The 20,735-nt window shown below is 40.7% G+C and overlaps 2 protein-coding genes across 3 annotated transcripts; one reads left to right on the plus strand and one right to left on the minus strand.

Moving 5' to 3' along the window:
* Positions 1-3,464: 3,464 nt before the first annotated feature.
* On the minus strand, positions 3,465-7,712 carry LOC110799574 (F-box protein PP2-A13). 2 transcript variants are annotated; one of them, XM_056837565.1, is made up of 3 exons: positions 7,228-7,712; positions 5,347-5,465; positions 3,465-4,188 (listed from the first exon to the last, which is right to left on the minus strand). In XM_056837565.1, exons 1-3 carry the CDS (start codon positions 7,594-7,596, stop codon positions 3,771-3,773), a joined length of 906 nt encoding a protein of 301 aa, XP_056693543.1. In that variant the 5' UTR covers positions 7,597-7,712; the 3' UTR covers positions 3,465-3,770. The 2 variants fall into 2 exon arrangements, with proteins under 2 accessions (XP_056693543.1, XP_021860548.1); XM_022004856.2 differs by having other exon boundaries at positions 3,465-4,185; positions 7,228-7,700.
* Positions 7,713-13,544: 5,832 nt separating this feature from the next.
* On the plus strand, positions 13,545-14,945 carry LOC130468060 (uncharacterized). The gene is made up of 4 exons (XM_056837566.1): positions 13,545-13,805; positions 13,898-13,981; positions 14,057-14,140; positions 14,219-14,945. The coding sequence occupies exon 4, from the start codon at positions 14,237-14,239 to the stop codon at positions 14,927-14,929; it is 693 nt and encodes a 230-aa protein (XP_056693544.1). The 5' UTR covers positions 13,545-13,805; positions 13,898-13,981; positions 14,057-14,140; positions 14,219-14,236; the 3' UTR covers positions 14,930-14,945.
* The last annotated feature ends 5,790 nt before the right edge of the window (positions 14,946-20,735 follow it).

The following is a 20,735-nucleotide window of genomic DNA, read 5'->3' on the forward strand; positions in this document are numbered from 1 at the left end:
ACATACATTGTTATATGAGTAGGGCAATGATATTCTCATACTTGCTCAACACCCAAAAAGAGCACTAATCATGTTAGGTTATGGGCGACAAAATTCAGACCCCTATTAACATGAGACCAAGCAACAAAATCTAAGTTTGAGCTAGTTACTAGAACATTATCCAAAATACCATCTAAATCAGAAGAATACGTAGTGAGCTTGGTGAGACGGGACACAACAACTTGGTTGTCTGATACAACAGTTACTTGGCGAAGCCCATACTTGCGGGCAAGCTGGACCGCGAAGAGGACAACTTTGCCTTACCTTCGTATCCACCTTCTTCCAGAGTATTAGAACATCCTTGAAATCCATATTCACCTCACTTGGGATTAAGGCTTCGCACTAGCATTCTCTCCAAAGGTCACACACGACATGGAAAGAGAAAAGGCATGATTCGTCGACTTGGGAACACCTGAACATGTGACATTGCTTAAGGAGAGCTCGAGTGGGTAGCGAGCTCGTGCATACCCTCCACAAGAAATTTCTTACTTTCGGTATAGTGTCCAGCTTCCGGATATTCACCTAGGGCTTATTAAAATTGTCAAAATTACAAGACTTCCCGAGCATTATAAGCGGTCTTAACAGAATAAATACCGTCTTTGGAGTACGTCCGTGTTAAACAATCCTCTCGGCTATGACGAATGCTGATGGGTACCGGTATAGCCAAAATGCATAAGACATCCCTTGCATTGAAAACTCTCGAAATCAAATCAAACCTCCACTCTTTCGTGGAGTCATCAATTGATCAATTCTTGCACCAAAGATACATCAGAAGTCGGCGAAGAGGAGATAAAACGCTCGTTCTTATCCGTGAGCCATGGAGCCATGGGTCCGAATAAATATTTATTTTTGAACCATCTCCAACTCGCCATATTAAACATTCTTTTACAAGAGCCATCGATCCCCAAATGTTACGCCAAGAATAGCTCCCATTCAAGCCTAATGGCAGCCCCCGCAAAATCTCTATGAGGGTAATACTTACCCTTCATCACACGGCCAAACAGAGAGTTTGGTGTTGAAATAAGCCTTCAAGCTTGCTTATCTAGTAAAGATTCATTAAATACCTTCATGTCACATAGAAGCTCATAACATTTCTTGATCGAATAGCTACTACCTATGCCTAGCTCATTAGGCTTAATCACTTCCTTGATTACATCTCTAGTGTTGCATATCTTTTTCCAATACCAGCTACAATTTTTTGGTGGTTTGCATGTCCGCCATTTTTGTGCTTTAACATAAATCGAGTGCACCCATTTGACCCATAGGTTGTCCTGTTTCGAGCTCAAAGCCCACACATGTTTACCCAAGACAACAGTGTTCCAAACCATAGTATCTCGCACACCCAGTCCTCCAGTTTTCTTAGGAATATAGACATTCCAACTTACTATTGCTATAAACAAATTATTGTATGTGCACAACATTTTAAAATCTGTCATTTAGAACTGGTATCAAATTGCTTGTTATGATTTATGTGTAGTACTCATGTTTAGTTGATAGTGTATTGAATCGTTGTGTAAAAACACTTTTTTTTAATGAGGTAAACTTGTTAACTAAACCCCAAACTAGCTAAGAGAATTTATTTTGGCTCACTATTTATAATGGCAAATTTGCCAAAAACAACCTTTTATAACCATTTTTTTGCAACCTTTTATAATTTTTTTTGCAAAAACAGACCTAAAAGTAAAAATAATTTGCAAAAGGCAGCCTATTCCCATTTTCAGGCGTTGACTCTCAATTTTCCGGTTTGACTTGGCATGTGATAGTCACGTGAGGCCGGTTTTTCTTATTTCCACTCTTTTCCCTCCATTTTTCCTCCCATATAAAACCCACTCCCTTAAAACCTAAAAAAACAAAATTATGGAAAGACAAAAGGAAGGTGAAGGAACGCCATTAATGAAGCTCTGCAAACAACGAACCTCCATTGAATGCTGTAAGTCATTCAATTCCAAACGTCACTTTCTTCAACTACTTAAAATAATGTTTAATTTCCATTTTTGGGTAAAAATTCTGAACTTTTTGCACCCATTTTATTCCGTTTTTGGCTCTGAATTTTCTTGCTTTGTTGTACTTCAATGGCACCCAAAAAAGGAAAGAGGAAGGCATCAACATGGTCATGCAATTCCATCAACAAGACAAAATCAATTCACAAAATTGGGGGAAAAAACCTTAAGTTTCCTACTTAAAATTAGGCAAAATTAATGAACAAAACGTACCAAAAATTAGTGGTTGAGTGTCGAAAATCACTTAGTATAGCAGCATGAAGAACGAGGATGAAGCAAGAGGAGAGGAAAAAAAATTGGTGGAGGATGAAGAATGAGGATGAAGAACAGAGAGAAAGCTGTGATTTTGGGGTTTTATTTTGGCTCCAAAATGGGTTTAAGTGATAAAAAGGGAGGGAAAATGGGTGCCATAAGTAAAACCGGCCAAGTCAAATCGGAGATTTGAGGGTCAACGCCTGAAAATGGGAAAAGGCTGCCTTTTGCAAATTATTTTTACTTTTAGGTCAGTTTTTGCAAAAAAAAATTATAAAAGGTTGTTTTTTGCAAAAAAAAAAATGGTTATAAAAGGTTGTTTTTGGCAAATTTGCCATTTATAATTACTCCGTTTATTGATTTTGGCACATATTTAGTAAGTAGCTCTCCTCCTCCATTTTGACACATGTCATTAAATTAGAAACACATGTATAGTTTATACAAGATTTGAACATATATAACCACTTGATTCGTATCCACTTGGTTATGTCATGCTACATGTTATTTTTTGTAAATAAAAATATAATAAGTGATGATAAAATTAATAACTTAATAAGAGTAGGATTTAATTATGTTTTTTTTTTGGCAAAAAGGTAAAGTTAAAGTTATCCAAGTTAATGACTGGGGGGCATCGACCGAGACCCAAAACTAGTTCTACTTATTAAATGTAAGAGAGCACAACTTAAAGAATGAAGAAGAGCTTCCTGAATGACACCTTGATTAGCGAGCCAACACCCTTGTTGTGGTACGGCCTAAGGATTACATACTTACGAGTGATAGCTTTGTTTAAGCTTTAGGAAGGGGCATATTGTAAGTGATCTGAGTTTAGAGGTCTGGAATTAAGGAGCCAAAAATGGTAAATTACTAAATTTGTTTAGCACAATCAAGGGGCCGACTGAGAATGAATTGCATGTACAACTTTGGTTGTTCAAAAACAAATTAATTCTTGCACTTTTTTGCCATTGTATATGCTACTTTGTTAGTAGATCTAGCTTCAAAAATCAACAACACATCTCTTAGCCTGCTAAGACCTGCCCTGCAAACATCAATCACAGACTTATGTCTCGAGTTAAATAGGGTGTACAGGTCTCCTTGCCGGATTCCTGGTTTTATCTTATCGCTTTTCCTCTTGTTATTAAATTGTTTAATTTTTATTCTGAAATCCTTAACCCATTCTCAAAAGCAAACATCATCTAATTAAACAATTTTAATACACAAAACTTTCAAAAAACCAAACCTGAAAAAAACATCGTACTGCCTTCTAAATTCCTAGATCACTTATAGAACTGCCTTCTGCTAAAGGCTAAATATATAAGATTGCGCGATCTTCAGAACAGAACAACTATGGGCTAACAATGCCAAGCTCCCCCTAGTAAAAAAAAAATATGTACATGGAAAAGCCCTTATGCAAACCAACCTGAAAACTATTCTGTTTTTTTTTCTATGACACACTCACTATTTAACATATATCTACAAAAATTATCTAGCTTTACTGGCTATACTCTTGGGTAAAATCATGACAGAATCAAAAGAGAGACCCCCTTTTATGTGGGTGCAATCGATTTGCCTAGCTGAAAACTTAATCTTTGTCAATTTATCAGTTTCTTTGACGACAAAATCTCCTCCGTGGTAGAGGATCCATGATCCAGGACTATCCAAATAACACTCTGACGAAGCATGCTGACCGTCTGATGTTGTCAGCTGGAATCGTACTGGTCTTAGGTTCCACCCATGTATATGCTCCACATTACATGAACGACGACCAAACCTCTTAGAAGACTTGCCAAGCTGGATTCTGAAGAAGAGGCTATATGTTCCTGCTGGGAATTTGAACTCCAGTTCCCCACAAACTTCAAACCACCATATCTGAAGAAGATATGCAACTGTCTGGAATCTACTACCAGAAAAATAGACATTTAAACAACCAGTCAATCAATCTGCTTCAACCCAAATCTATTTTCAATAATTGAAGATATTACTAACAATGCAAGAGATCACCAACAGTCTTAATTTTGGCTGATTGCTAATAATGCTTAAAAACCAACATTAACTATTTCGATCTTTAAACTCTCTAGGAAGCGTATTTACATAAATATTTTCTTTTTCATAGTCCCCTTTTTCATGTTTTTTATTCGAGGAGCACACCGAATATAGTCTAATAAACTTATCAAACAACAGATGCTGCTGTCTCCTGACTTTTGTTCTTAAACGACTATTCAGACAGTCAGATTATGAGACAAGAAGCTATGATATCAGAAAACCCTTGTTTTCAAACAATGCCTCTACCAAAAGGTCAAAGTAATTACCATTTCAACATTCATACAAGCAACTTTTCTAAGGAAAAATAGGAAACCATTGACTGACTCGTCCAGATCCTAAAGGCTCGCTGTATTGACTTTCTAATAGCAGCCGGGGAGGGCTGAGGGGGGCGAAAGAAACCTAATTCTGTCTTTCAGCTTGAGAGTCTCGTTAGCATCACCAGGGTAAAATTGATGTTGATGTCTATATCATTCAGCAATTTAATACGAAGTGTAACTTTGATAATTATCATCATTAACCATTTTGACTAGCAACAAAAAGATGGCATCAAGCCGCCAACCAACCACCAAGGAGGCAAGGAGAAGTGGACATAATGAATCAGTTGGTGAAGTGGACATCTTGAATCAGTTGGTGCTTTCACTATACACTAACAAGTTGATTTTGAGCTAATGGGAACTATTATTATTATCAACATATTGGTTACCAATTACTCAAACTCTACAATTCACCTCAAGTCCTAGTGTCAAATCATCAACACTCCGACATGGAATTAGACACCAAAATACGACACCTTAGAAGTATATAATAGCCGAGTCTAACACTTGGGTGCATGTGCATACCGTGTCTGAAATGAGTATACAAGTCCGAGTAACATAGTTGGTGAGTATGCACCAAAATGAAAGAAGATAGGGTGCTTCATTACATGACCAATCTGGATTAAAACAGAGTCATAAAATCTGACAATCCCAAACAATCACAGTGAAATCAAAGATGATAAATAAAGCAGCTAGCTCACCTAGATTCCTCAGTGGGAATGTGATTCCAGTATCGCCTGTCATCAATACCAGTAATTGACAGTGCCTTTGATGATATTGACACACATACACCTCCAGTTTTCTTGTCCAACCATATTTCCTACCAAACAGAATCCAAGAAAATAAATCACTAATCTAGCAGTCCATGTCATGAAAGATAAGGCGATTATGCTATTTTAGGACTGATGAATGAAAACTATTCATAAGCAATCTGTTCAAATGAATCACCTTAATATGAGTGTATAAGTATCATTTTCATGGTAAATTTAAGACAGTCTGATAGACTACGACTAATCGATTCCATAATGACATGAACGTTAATAATGATTATTAGCTACTCTACTCCATTAATTCTCCATATATACGTTTGTCCATATCGAATCATCGATGGTGACATTGATATTACAGTACAGTAAGTACACCTTGCTTTCTAATAAATCACACATTTTAGCATCTCCAAATGAATCACCTTAATCTTATCCTTAATTGGCATGAAAGCTTGTCAATAAAAATAAAATTCATATAAATCAACATCAATTCAAGAAAGAAACAAAGAAATAAAAGACACCAATTCAGAGTGAAACATCTAACCTACAATTCTATAAACCACAGGGTATGTACACTCCCTCTTTCTTCAAATGTTAAAAAAAAAACAAATATCCGATACATCGTGATTTAGAGTTGAAAACAGCTCGCCACCTCTTGCAGGTGGATATAAAGACAATTTTTATGATTGACTATTCTAACTTTTTCAATCTTTTATAAACTAGATCCATACATCACAACTCAAAACTGCTTGATTTAAGGCAGTTTTTTGTCAAAACAAATAAAATTCATGCATTTTCGAGTGACTAATGAACCAAAATTGACCTTGGAAAAAAATGAGTTTATTTGTGTTAAAGATTTAGACCCATAAATCATCACATGTGAGCGTTCTACATTGATTAAAGCGAAAAAATTTGTCCCTTTATAAAGCTAAGGGATACTCCCCTTATAGAGTTATAGTCATGTCTTCAGTTAAATTAACGTAATCATCCTTATATACCTTCTTTCATTCCACAAGATGTGTACATTTTATATCATTTGTATCTCTATCATACATTATTAAAAAGTATACAATTCCAAATTTTTAAAGTATACATATTCTTAAAGACCACCCGAGTATATAATATATAGATGATCCCACGTCCCTAACTATATATGCTTGCACAAAACATCAACCGTACATAAAAATAAAAAAGTAATAGGCACTTTTACCTTTATTTTACATGCTTTAAAAAAACTTTTCCCCCACCAATCCACCGTAGTAATTTTTTTTTTGAATACTACAATACATGTGAATGTATTCTTTATATCATTGATGTTTGATGATGAATGACTTAATAGTTAATGATGGATGAAATCAAACTACTCAATGTTTGAATAATTAGATTAGATAGTCTAATATTCTAAACAAAATAGTTCGGAAAAGTATACACGACCGTATATACAGAGTATACAATTGTATATTTGTATAGCGGTTGGCTTAACTTCTAAGCAAAAACAACTACGTATAAGTTATAACAATTTGAAGAATGAAGATTACTTCTTTATGTATAGAATTTGAGTCAAGAAAACTTCAAAACTCTAATAATTTCATCTTCTATTTTATTTTAATGCAACATTTTCTTAAAAATATTAAATAAAGATTGTTTATTCGATATAGTTGTTAGCTAACATGCTACAGTACAACCAAAAGAAAAGAAAATAATTCGACTTCGTATGAGATTGAAAATTGCAGAAAATTACACGACTTCCGACTTAATAGTCGAGTACTCCGTATTAAACAACGTAACAAAAGAGACGCAGAGGATATGAGTTACCTTATTGCCGGAATCGAAAAGGTTGTGGCGAGAAAGGCGGGCAAAAATATCTTTTTTATTTAAACCCGTGGATATATCTTTACTACCACCGTAATTCTTCATATCATCATCATTCTTATGATTCAATTCAGAAATCTTATTAACAATGAACGAATAATTCGTAGGAAGTTTTGTCTCCCATATGAAATCAGCGGAGGAAGCACCGCGAAAGGCCCGATTAAGCCGAGCCAAACGGCAAATCTCCGGCGGGTCAAGGTGGCCTAATACCATAGCTATACAACTTTCCGGTATATCTTCTAGTTTACGACGATATTCCGGCGTTTCTCCGCCGTGATTTCCGCCGTCGGTTGATGACATTCCGACGCCCATTGTAATTACTAGGTAGGAGAAAATTATTTTGTTAGAGGAAGGGAGAAAGATGTTGGAGCTTTTAATAATCAGGCTCTATCCAATTTGGGGCTTTATATATGACTTATTTTAATAATTTGATACTGTGCCGTGTGCACGCTCTTTGAAAATTGCGTGACAAAAACTCTCTTATTTTACTCCATCACATGGAATCTTATTTGATCTATCTCAAATATTAATAAATACTTTTAGAGATAACATGAATTAGTGATATTAATCATAAAATATGCATGGATAAATGCGTCAAAGGAAATGAAAAAACTTGTAACATCAGGGGATAGCTTTTGGCTTTATTATGTTCAGGAAAAAAAACAAGATCAAATAAGTTTAGATAAGATCAGATAATATAAAGTTATGAAAAATAAGGTTACCTAATTATAATTTATAACTAAAATAAATTTTGATAAGCTTTACGGAGTAATAAATTCAGATAAGTTCGAGTAAGTTCAGATAAGATAAATTCGTGAAAATCATGTAAATAGAACACATCCTAAGTTTGATTTTTTTTTTTTTTTTTTTTTTGTTAGTTTAATATACAACGAAACATTTGTTACCTTTCCCCTTAAAAATACTAAACATTTAACTTTACACTTTCCCACAAAATATGTTACACTACAATATAGTATAAGAATTATGGTCAATAGTTTGTACGGAGTAAAATTTAACTTAAAAAGTCAATTAAGACAATTTGGTTGAAACGAATGGATTAGCCAAATAGTACAAAACTACAAATATCTAAAAATATCTAAGTAAATAGAACAATAAAAAGAAGGAACAATCACATCATCAATGAAATGTAAAAGTACCTTATTTAATGACTGAAAAAATATCTAAGCTTTTTATTTTTTTTCCCCTAACAATAAAATACTCCTAAGACCTTATTTTAACATTGAACAAATATCTAGGACTAAAATCACATGAGAATATTCTGAATGATATTTGCGTACACTCTAACGAATCTGCTAGCTAGTTGCACCAAAATTATACTTTTAAGGGAAAATTTGCCAAATACAACCTAATAAAGTTTTCTATTTGTCAATTACAACCTTAAATTTTTATTTTTGTCAATTACGAACTTAAACTTATACATCCATTTTAAATTACAACCCGAAATTATTTTCCGGCAAAAATCACCGGAAGATAATGTCATAATGTTATTAAAAAAAATAGTTACATATTTTCTATAAAAACATTAAATCGGTAAATAAGAATTAAAACAACAAAAATAAAATAGTCGAAAAAATATATTTTTTTTGTACTTCATAATTTTTTTTAATAATGTTATGACATCATTTTCCGGTGATTTTTGCCGGAAAATGGTTTCGGGTTGTAATTTAAAATAGATGTACAAGTTTAAGGTTGTAATTGGCAAAAATAGAAATTTGAGGTTGTAATTGGCAAAAAGAGAACTTTATTAGGTTGTATTTGGCAAATTTGCCTACTTCTAAGTTCTAAGAAATACGGAGTAATTAGCATTCTTGACCAAAAACAATAACTAAAACATTTTCATTTTGCATTAACAAATACAGAGTAGCTTCTTATATGTAGTCTTCAGGGTCAGAATATATCATTTAACTAAAATTCTTATTGACGGAATTGTCAAAAAATACAGAATAGGAAAAAAAATGTCGTAACTCTCAAATTTTGAGAAGAATGAGGATTAAATATAAATTTCGCCATGAATAGCTAATAATTAAGTTGGATTTTTGACCTATACTTGTACGTACGTAGTAAGTTGTAATTACCATGGCATACTTCGATCATAGGACTATATAGGAGTATATGAATGGATAAGTGTTAATTGTTTTAGTAACTTGAAGTATTGGGTATGAGTTTTGCGTAAGAATCATATGTTTCAATTTTTAATGTAGGTGGATATATAATATGGAAAGAAACACATTAAAGAAGGTTTTTGGATCCTCTAAGGTTCTAAACTAACTCTATAAGGTAGAGTTGGAGTAATATTAACCATTGAATGAAAAATTAATTGCTCATATATTATCTTTTCGAAATTTCAAAAAAAAAAAATTGTTATCTAGCCATCCTGTGAATCGACCTCAATAGCAACGGCATTGTTGTGACTGTTCGTGGAGGAGGATCTTCAACCCGGGCAGCTTTACTTTGCTTTATCTTTGAAGAAACTTAGTAGCCCGCTTACGGCGGAGGAAACGGTGGTGTTCGCCGTGAAAGTCAACACCGCCTTGGTGAAAAGCAGGGCGGCAGAGAAGTGTGAGTGTAAGAAAAGAGGAGGGTTTTTCGGTGGGGCGATTTCTGAGACGATTGTGATTGTGGAGGAGATGAAGACCTTATTGATCGGCACAATCGATGTTGCAAATGGAAGAAGGTAGGAGAAGGAAGAAAAAGGCCAGGGGTGGCTTTCATGGCAAAAGGGAAGAAGGAAGGAAAAAGAGAAAATAAAATAAATGAGTGGATTATTGGGTTAATGGATTGACCAATTAGGTTTGTTAATGTGTGGAATGATTAGGGGTGTTAATTAGGGATTAACTGGGTTAATTAGACGTTAATTGGTTGATTATAGGGTTGATAACGTCATTAAAGATATTTGGTGTATTTGGTTTTGAAATAGGGGTATTTGGTACATTAAGTATTGAAATATGGGTATTTTATGAATTTTTGAAAGTCAATGGACATTTGGTGAATTACGCCAAAATTCAAGAGTATTTCATGAAAAATCCGTTGTTTTTAATTGTCACCAATAGTCTTGCATTAATCATCATTGTTTAATACGAAGTAGTAAATATCGAGAGTAATTTTATTTTTTTCAATAGGTAAGAAGAAGGGGCTTTCCATCAAAAAAAAAAAAAGGAAGAAGGGGCCTTAACCGAACCAGCACCTAGCACAGGTTAACCAGCCCATCTCCGCAGGTCATCGCTTGAGCCACTCCCAAACAATTCGCAGATGATGGGGCTCGAACTTGTGACCTCCAAGTCACAAGGTGAGTTCCCCACCAACTCCACCAACTTATGTTGGTTATATCGAGAGTAATTATTATGATGTATATTATAAAGAAATCATGTGGGATGTCAACTACGGAGTACTGTAGTTTAATTTTAATTAATTGGTTAAACTTTTGTAGAGAGTACTTAAGATTTAAGATTGAATTTTGTTAATTAGTTGGTTAAACTCTAGTGCAATGGTCATTAGTTTGAGGATGAAGTATAAATCAATATCTGATGGTTGAAGGCCCCAATATTAGTTTTATACTCTATTAATGTATTTCAAGATACATATCACCCCACTAAACGACAAAATAGGCTAAAGACAAACGCTAAAGGATAAAATTATTATTTTTTTAAAATGGCATCCATTTTTTAAAAATTGTATCGATTTTTGAAAAATGGCATCGATTTTTGAAAAATGGCATCAATTTTTCCAAAATGGCATCTGTTTTTGAAAAATTGCATCTGTTCTTTAAAAAATGACACTTGTTTTAATGTTTGCCTTATTCCTATTTTGTCGTTTAATGGAGTGATATGTATCTTGAAATACATATCAGATATTGGCCTCTTCTCCCTCTTAGTTTGCGTGATACGTACGCAAAATTTAAGGAAGTCCCAAATGAAACTCTAAGAATCTTTTCTAATTACAGAAAGAAAACCAAGACAATGGTACTTAAGAAATAAGAACCAAAGTTAAGACAACAACCACACAAAGCAATGATGGGGTTTAAGAATAAACATACTCCGCAAGTGTTAAGACTGCCAGATGTCTTAAATAAGTTGCATTTGAGAAGAAGACAACCTTAATTACATGAAAGTATTACGATTCCTGCATGTTATTAGATAATTACTTCATATCCTAATGATAATGTTCTGCCGACGAAGGACGGATTATACAAAGTGGGACCACTAATATTTTCTTAGGCAATGGTTAATTTGTTTATTTTATGTTCCGGTGTTGTAAAGATGGAAACAATGGGCTTCGAATGAAGGCCCTTTTGTATGTGTTGAAGATCTTGCTTGTTTGAATGAGTGGAGTCCGAATTCACCTGCACAATAGCAAAGTTACTAGCCTCGGGGGTGTTTCCGAGGAAAGCCCCTCCGATGCCTAAGTAAGAATGATGCTCGGATTCTAGAGAGAAGTTCTCTAGAAGAGTAGTCTTAAGGCGGTAAATTCGACGTACCTTGAGGTGTGAGCCTTGGCGGCCTATTTATAGTGTTTGCATAATAAATGCCCATAGGTCACTTATTGTTATTGGGCCTTGGGCCTTAATGGATGGCTGAATAGCCATTGGTAGGTTTGATGTTGTTGTTTAGAGCCATTGGGCTTTGGACTTAGTGGCCCAATTGAGAATCAATTGGGAGCCCAAACAACATGCCCCCCAGACCCGGTCCATTTAGAATTAAATGGGTGGGTTTCCAGCTGCCAGAAGTCCGAAAGTTCCCTCTCTTTTTTGAAAAGGGATGATTTGCATTGATGACAAGTGTTGGGAATTGTACTGTGTCATGGAGATCGTGGGTTTGAGGAAGTTGATGCGCCCTTTCTCTTTTCTATAAATACTGGGTGCCTTGCTCCTTTTAAACTTTTTACTCCTTATTTCAAACCCATTCTCTCTCTAAATTCCGGCGATCGCAGTGCAATTTGCTTCTTCAGATCTACGAAATTCGGCCAACTTTAGACTTCGGGAACTTGTGTTGTTCGCTTTATCGGCGAATTCCGCTTCGGAAAAAGGTAATTTGTTTCTGAGTTCTCCTTTTTTTTTTTCGTTCTTCCTTCTACCCCTCAATCTAAACCCTAGATCGAGATTTCGCGACCATGGCAAAGAATAGGGGCAAAAACAAGTTCGTTGTTGGCTCCTCTAGTGAGAGAGAGAACGTGCCTTCGGGGAGGTTACCGAAATCTTCGAGGGGTCGACCTTCGGAGAGGCCGTTGGAGAAGAGTTCGATTGGTTGGGATGCTTCCGAAGATGAACGTGCAACCTCTGGTGAGAGAGCTGGCTTTTCGGGTGTTCGTCGTCGTTACTCCGAGTTTCCAGTTCATTGGTCGGAAGCTGATCCGAAGGGCAAGTATGCCTCAATTTTGCATGAGACCACGCAGATCGACGGTCCGTTGGAGAAATCGGTCAGCGGTGACTGGTTGGTGGAAGCGAAGTTAGGGAATTATCATCGGAAGGCCGAGGAGCTATACGGAATTCAGCATGCCTTGGGGTACTGGTGCGAGCTTCCTGAACAAGAGCGTCCTCGGGTGACTCATCCACCGAGGGGGTTCATTTCCGTGTATACTCACCATTTGGAGAATGGTTTCCGCTTTCCTTTGGATCCGTTCGTATCCGAGGTTTTGGTGTCGTACAACATTAGTTTGGCCCAGCTCACACCCAAATCTATGAGGCACATAATCGGATTTAGATGGGTGTGTGACTTCGTCAATTTCCCTTGCTCTGTCGCTATTTTTCGGGATCTTCACGATCTGGTTCTCAACCATGCTTCCAAGGGTGATGGGTATGGTTGGTGGACCATTGTCAACAAGAAGTCCCGAAAGAGGGGGGATCCGAACTACATCACGGCGTACCCCTACCTTAGCTCTGACCACAATTGGAAGACGGAGTGGTTGCTCGTCCGTGTGCCGACGGATCCGAAGCATCCCAACTTTTATCGTCCTCCGAAGTGGTTCGTGGCTCCTGATCCTGATATGAGGGGTGTGGCGGCTCCAGATCGGAACCATCGCCACTATGTGGACCTCCTCCAGTGGTTCTTGGCTCAAGAGGATAACCACCGACTGCCGTCTAGCTGGCTCCCGAATCTCAATTACATTCTGAGGGAGGACATTCTTGCTGTCGCCGGTCTCAGCAGGATTTTTGACAGGGGTAGGTGTCTTTCGGCTGAGACCGTTTTTTCAGTGAGTTTGTCCTCTTTCCTGTTTCGTTTTGCTGACATGTTTTGTGCTTTGTTTTTGCAGAGTACGGCTTTAGCTGCATTGATCCTAAGAAGTTGGGCATTTCTTTGGATTTGAAGACTATTCACGACCCGGCTCCCGAGTACAAGTTCGGAAAAGATAACCCTCGTAATCCTCGTCTGAAGGATTACGTGTTGTCTCCTTTGGGGGTTGCTCGGATATCCGAAGTTCGAGCTGATCCGTGGGATTCCGCCTCTTCTGTTGAAGCTGTTCCTGTGAAGGTTGTGCTTCCTGAGTTGAAGACGACTTCGGATCCGGTGAGTGTTCATTTATAGGCTCGATTTTCTGTTTATCTTTTTCTTTTCGGTTGGCCGTCGGCTAACGTCTTGGTCCTGGACCATCTTTTTAGGGTCCTGGGACTGACGCTGTGCCGCGTGCCGTTCCTTCGGTTTCATCTCCGGCTCGGATAGATATCTCTTTATCTAGGAACCGGGTATTTCCCGCTTTTTTCTCTATTTCTTCCTTTTTCTTCTTTTACATTCGTTGACCCTTGGTCTCCCCTTTTTAGGATCAACGCAAAAGGAAGGGTAGCACTCTTTTGAGGCCTTCCACGCATCCGAAGAAAGCGAAGGCTTCTCAGCCCTCGGAGAAGGTATTTGTTCTGACTTGGAGTTTTTGTAGTTCGTTTCTCCCCTTTTCGGAAACTAATCTTTGAATGCTTGCTATGCAGGAAGCAGTTTCGGAAGTCATGCCTCCTCCTAAGAATCTTCTTCACTTCATGCCCTTGCCAGGGCAGAAGTTAAAGAGTGTGGTGGTTGCTGAACCGCCGGCCGTGGATCAGCCGCTGATCGAGGAAGATATCATCCCTTCTCCCCTTAAACCATCTGCTGCTTTGGGGATCGAAATCCAGGATATCACCGAGGTGATGGAGGCGATTGAAGCCGATTTTGTTCCTGGTTCGGATGTCCCTGAGGTAGCTGGGGAGAAGAAGGAGTCTGCTGATCTTCCCTTCGAGAGGGAGAAGAGTCCAGACAAGGAGATGATAGATCTCTCGGGCCCCGAAGCTGCGGTCCCCGAGGTTCAGAAGGAGGTTCCCTCTGCTGGAGAGGAGGAGCAGCCCGAGCAAGGTTTGACGAGGAAGAGGCGCCACTCGACTTTGGGTTCTACTTCTACCTCGGCCCTGGATAGGCTGATCCATGCTGATCCCTGTTCGGATGTTCCGCTAAAACGGATCCCCGAAGAAGTAAGGGAGGCGATGGCTCGATATGCCAGGGCTCCGATTTTGGGAGAGGACCCTTTGGCTCACGTGGGATCCTTGGTGGGCCCCGAGGCTGCTCGGGAGAATCTGCTTCGTGCTAACCCGCAGTGGAGGGTTCCTGGGGCCGAAGAGAGGAATCCGGCAATGATGGCCCAGTACTATCTGAACGAGGTAATTTGCTAGATTTTTCTCTTTGAGTTGTGTTTTTGTTTTATGTTTTTCCTATTTTGCTCATCTTTCTCTCGTTCCCAGGTTGTTTTCTGGTCTTCGTTCGCTTCCGAGTGTAGCTCGGTTGAGGAGAAACAACTGAGGAAATATCGTGAGGCTTATGCTCGTGATATTCCCATTTTGGACCAGAAGGCTGGGCAACTCCTCTCCGAGCTTACGGAACTCAAGCAGCTGTACCTTCACTATAGTCGCGAGGCTAGAGAGTCTGCTGAGAAGATCGGGACCGAGGTTGGCCAGCTCATCTTCCGAGTTGAAGAGGATGCTGAGAAGATCGCTTCCTTTGCTGAGGAGAAGAAGGATATGGCCGCTAAGTTCGCTAGCGAACTTGAGGAAAAAGATAGACTCTTCCAGGAGATGAAGTCTAAATTTGAAGCGGCCGACAAGGAGCGTACAGAGGCGGAGTTAAGGCTCCACCATTTTGTCCAGCATCGGGAGCTGATCCAGCAGCAAGCTGATAAGGTGCCTGTCCTTCGGCTGAAGCTTCGGGAAAAAGATGACTATATTCGGAAGCTGGAGCAGGAGCGAGTCAACCTCTACACTGCTGATCAGTGTAGAGAGCAGTACTGGAACGGCATCCTGGGTGCTCGGCGCATGTTTGCGAAGCACATGCCTCACTTCCCTTGGAACGAGAAAGTTCCTCTATGGATGCAGGCCGAGGACCACTTGGTGGAATGCCAAGCTGATCGAGATGAAGCTGAAGCTGAACGCCAAGCTGCTCTTGCAGAGGCTCGGTCCCAGAAGGCAACTTCCGAAGGTGATACCACTGCTGGGGGTTCTTCGAAGGATGCTCCCCTAGGGGCCGCTTCTGAGACTCCCAAGAGTTAGGGATTCGGGCAGTCGTCTTCTTCAGAGTCGGTCGGTTCCAGTTGAGGACTTCCGAATATGTGCTTGCTTTTCCCCCTTTTGCCTCGGCGCTGCGTTGTACTCATTTCTTTTTGCTTTCTTTAGTACTTCGGTAGGCCGGTATTGTCTGTTGATGGCTGCCGATTTTAACTTGTTTCATTTTGTTTTCAATTTTTGAGGTTTTCGATGTGTTTGTACTTCCCCCAAATATTGAATAAAAAATGAATGTTTGTTACTTGGCTGCTTCTTTTCAACTTGTGCTTTCGCAATTTTTAGGTCTTTAAATCCGTAGATTTCTCGAGCTCCTCTTTCTGTAGACTTGCTAAAAACCTTTTGATCTTGCGAGCTCTTTAAATCCGTAGATCTGCTAAGAGACTCTTTAGTTTTGCGAGTTCTTCAAATCCGTAGATCTGCTAAGAGACTCTTTGACTTTGTGAGTTCTTCAAATCCGTAGATCTGCTAAGAGACTCTTTAGTTTTGCGAGTTCTTCAAATCCGTAGATCTGCTAAGAGACTCTTTAGTTTTGCGAGTTCTTCAAATCCGTAGATCTGCTAAGAGACTCTTTAGTTTCCAAACTCTTCAAATCCGTCGATCTGCTCAGAGGTTTGGATTGTTCTTCCGATCTCTTGTGGTTCGGAAACCTGGGCAAGAGATCGCTAGTCTGCCTCTTTAGTTATGCCTTCGGCGATCCGTGGATCTGAGCCGGAGTTTTATAACTTGATTCGAGCGACTGTTTGTTGCGAACAAATTTTATTAGGGTACCGCGAATCCGAGGATTCTGGACGGTTCCCTGAAGTGTATGATTTGGTCATTTCTTGCATTTTATCAAGGAATGGGCAAAGTCAACCTGTTTTTGGTCTCGGATTGATCAGATCCGAGGCTGCATATATATATAAAGGGACAATAAATGTAGAGATAAGTTTAATGAAACACATGGTGCCAATGGCTTTCCTCTTCTCATTAAACAACTTACTTGGTTTACAGACAGAGATCATACAAAATATTTCTTGAGAACATCGGTATTCCAATGGTTCTTCAGAATTGTTCCATCTAACTGTTTCAGCATATACGTGCCTGGCCTTTTTTCGGAATGGATGATGTATGGTCCTTCCCAAGTGGCTGAGAGTTTGCCATGGATCCGTCCTTTCTGAACCGAGGCGGCGTTTCTGAGTACTAGATCACCGACTTTTAGGGGTCTGGCGTTGACTCTTCGGTTGTAATGCTTGTTGACCCTCTGCAAATAGGCTGCGTTGAGTGTCCTTGCATCGTTCCGAGCTTCATCCAGTAGATCGAGAGCTTCGGATAGAAGCTGGTTGTTGCTTTCTCCTTGGAGCCCATCATACCTGTTGTATGCCTGGATCCTCAGGCTTTCTGTTCCGATTTCCACAGGAATTACAGCTTCGGATCCGTATACAAGGTGGAACGGTGTTTGTCCGGTAGCTTCTTTTTCAGTGGTCCGAAGGGACCATAGCGTTCCGGGTAGCTCTTCTAACCATTTGTTTTTGTCATCCTCGACTCTTTTCTTGAGTGCGTTGAGGATGAGTTTGTTAGCAGCTTCGGCTTGCCCGTTGCTTTGTGGGTGACAGACTGCCGAGTATGCTAGGTGTATGCCGAACTGTTTGCACCACTTTTGCAACGGGGTGTTGTCGAACTGTTTCCCGTGGTCGAAGACCATCAGTCTTGGTATGCCGAACCTTGTGATGATGTTCTGCCATATGAACTTGCGGACCTGAGGTTCGGTGATGGAGGAGACAGCTTCGGCTTCGATCCATTTGCTAAAATAGTCGACTCCTACAATCAACCACATCTTCTGGTTCGTCGCTGAGGGGAAGGGACCAATGATGTCTAACCCCCACTGTGCGAATGGTAAGGGATACAGTGTTGATTGTAGGGCTTGAGCTGGTTGATGGATGGCTGGTGCGAACTTTTGGCATTTCTCGCATTTCCTTGCCATCTGCTTTGCCTCGGAAACCATAGTGGGCCACCAGTACCCAGCCCGAAGGGCTTTATGTGCTAATGTCCTACCTCCAATGTGGTTTCCGCATATCCCGAGGTGGATTTCCCTTAGGATGTAGTCAGCGTCTGTTGGACCCACACATTTTAGCAGCGGAGCAGAGAATGATTTCCTCATGAGCTCTCCTTCGGCGCTGATGATGAACCATCTGTTGAATCTTTTCAGTTTTCTCGCTTGCAGCTTATCTTCAGGAAGTTCTCCCCTTTCTTTGTATGCAACTACTGCGTCCATCCAGCTCGGTTCGGTACGTAAGCTGCATACTGTGGTGGGTAGCAAGTCGATGCTTCTCTCCTGGTGAACTTCCACGTGGACCGACCTGTTTAGGTCGATGAGTGTCGAGCTTGCGAGTTTTGACAGTGCGTCTGCTTGCGCGTTCTGTCCTCGGGGAATGAGGATGACTTCAAAGGATCTTAACTTTGACGTTAAGGATTTAATCTTTGCTAAATAGGCTGTCATGCTGGGCCATTTGGCCTCATACTCCCCTCGGATCTGGTTGGCTACAAGCTGGGAATCAGTTTTGAGGCGAACATGTTCGGCCTCCAGGGATAAACAAAGCTCTATCCCTGCGATTGCGGCCTCGTATTCGGCCTCGTTGTTGGTTGCTTTGAAGCCGAACTTCAATGCATATTCTATGCTTTTCCCCGTCGGGGGGATTAGTACAACTCCTGCCCCTGAGCCGTTTACTGTGGAAGATCCGTCAGTGAAGACCTCCCAAGTGCTTTTCGTATCATCCAACATTTCCTGGTATGAGCACTCGGCCAAGAAGTCTGCCAATGCTTGTGCTTTGATTGCTGTCCTCGGCTGATATTTGATGCCGAACTCTGATAGTTCGAAGGCCCAGGCAGCCAATCTTCCTGACCTCTCTATTTTGTCGAGTACTTTTTCGAGCGGTTGGTCAGTTAGCACTGTGATCTGGTGGGAGTCGAAGTATGGCCTCAGTTTTCGTGCAGCTACCACTACTGCATATGCGACTTTCTCGATGAGTGGGTACCGGGTTTCGGCTCCTGTAAGTGTTCGGCTGGTGAAGTAGATTGGCTGTTGCTTCTTTTCTTCTTCCCGAAGAAGCACTGCGCTGACGGTTCCAGGGCTAACTGCGACATATAGGTACAGGGTTTCCCCCTCCTTTGGTCTGGCCAGTGTCGGCAGTTGAGCTAGGTGGGCTCTGAGTTGCTGAAAAGCTTCTTTTTGCTCCTGTTCCCATATCAGTTCGGGATCCACTTTCCTCGGGACCCCCTTTTTCTTGACTGGTTCTGCTTCTCCTCCGGGGAGGCTCTTTGGTTTCAGTGCCTTGAAGAAGGGGGCTCCCTTGTCCGAGGCTTTTGATATGAACCTTGTTAGTGCGGCTAACCTGCCGGTTAGCCTCTGCACATCTCTCTTGGTCTTCGGCTCGGGTAAATCCAATGCCGCTTGGACTTTGTCTGGGTTCGCATCAATTCCTCTTTCGCTCACCATGAATCCGAGGAATTTCCCTGACTTCACCCCGAAGACGCATTTTTTTGGGTTCAGCTTCATGCTGTATTTCCTCAGATTTCCGAAGGTCTCTGCCAAGTCTTTGACATGGTCTTCCTCCTTGATGCTTTTTACGATGGAGTCATCCACGTAGACCTCCACGTTCCTCCCTTTCTGGTCGGCGAAGACGTGGTCAACTAACCTCTGGTAGGTGGCTCCGGCATTTTTCAAGCCGAAAGGCATCATTTTGTAGTTGAACACTCCTGCGCTTGTGATGAACGCTGTCTTTGCCCTGTCATCGGGGTGCATGAATACTTGGTGGTAGCCTGAAAAGGCATCCATGAAGCTGAGCAGTGCATGGCCGCTGGTGGAGTCAACCAGTTGATCTATCCTTGGCAGGGGATAGCAGTCTTTGGGGCAGGCTCGGTTCAGATCTGTGAAATCTACGCACATTCGCCATGAGCCGTTCGCTTTCTTGACCATCACCACGTTGGCCAGCCACTTCGGATACATGCATGGTTCGATGAATCCGGCCTCTTGCAACTTTTTAACCTCCTCGGCGATGGCTTTGTTTTTCTCCGAGGAGTAATTTCTCTTTTTTTGCTTGATTGGCCGAGCTTCAGCGTTGACATCCAGCTTGTGACAAATCAGCTTCGGATTTATCCCTGGCATATCTGCTGCTGACCATGCGAAGATGTCTTTGTGATCCCTGAGTAGTCGGATCAAATCGATTCGGAGCCCCGAGCTTAGGCCCTTGCCTATTCGGACGCTCCTGTCTGAATTATCTTCGAGGAAGATATCCTCCATTTCTTGATCTGGTTCGGGAGATAGGGTTTCGGGGCGAGCATCAACTTCTGCGGGAGACAAGCTGCTCGTGCTTGCTCTTCTTCTTTTTGCCTCGCTTTCCTCTCCCTTAGCTCCTTTTTCTTCCTCGGGGCCGTCCTCTAGTTTGGGCTTTCGGACAGCAGTGTGGCAGGTTCTTCTCGCCACTTCTTGATCACCCCTGATTCGTTCGGCGAATCCTGCATCCGAGACGTATATCATCAGCTGGTGGTATGTGGAGGGGACTGCTTGCATCTTGTGAATCATGGTTCTCCCCATGATTACGTTGTATACGGAGTCGCAGTCCATCACCAAAAATTCGTCCCGAAGGGTTTTTGCTGCCTGGCCTTCGCCCACTGTGACTGGCAGGGTGATCTTTCCTCGAGGGATAGCTGCGGATCCGTTGAATCCGATCAGAGGATAACTGACTTTCGTCAGTGCTTCCTCTGGCTCTTCGAGGATCAGCTGCTCGAAGCAGTTTCTGAAGATGATATTGACGGCACTTCCTCCGTCGACTAATACTCGATGTACGTTGTGGTTATTGAGGTCCATGGAGATGACCAGAGGATCATCATGTTTGTACTGGACTCCGAAGCAATCATCAGCAGTGAAGGTCATGTTCGGGGGGTGTGG

Source organism: Spinacia oleracea, chromosome 2 (assembly GCF_020520425.1).
Source record: "Spinacia oleracea cultivar Varoflay chromosome 2, BTI_SOV_V1, whole genome shotgun sequence".
NCBI classification, from domain to species: Eukaryota; Viridiplantae; Streptophyta; class Magnoliopsida; order Caryophyllales; family Amaranthaceae; genus Spinacia; species Spinacia oleracea.

Bases quoted from the DNA above. Each gene is read 5' to 3' on its own strand.
- LOC110799574 (XM_056837565.1), bottom strand. From the start codon at position 7,596: ATGGGCGTCGGAATGTCATCAACCGACGGCGGAAATCACGGCGGAGAA. The intron at 5,466-7,227 runs GTAACTCATATC...TCTGTTTGGTAG, and splicing joins TTTTCGATTCCGGCAATAAG to GAAATATGGTTGGACAAGAA. The intron at 4,189-5,346 runs GTGAGCTAGCTG...TTTTTCTGGTAG, and splicing joins ATTCCCACTGAGGAATCTAG to TAGATTCCAGACAGTTGCAT.
- LOC130468060 (XM_056837566.1), top strand. From the start codon at position 14,237: ATGCCTCCTCCTAAGAATCTTCTTCACTTCATGCCCTTGCCAGGGCAG.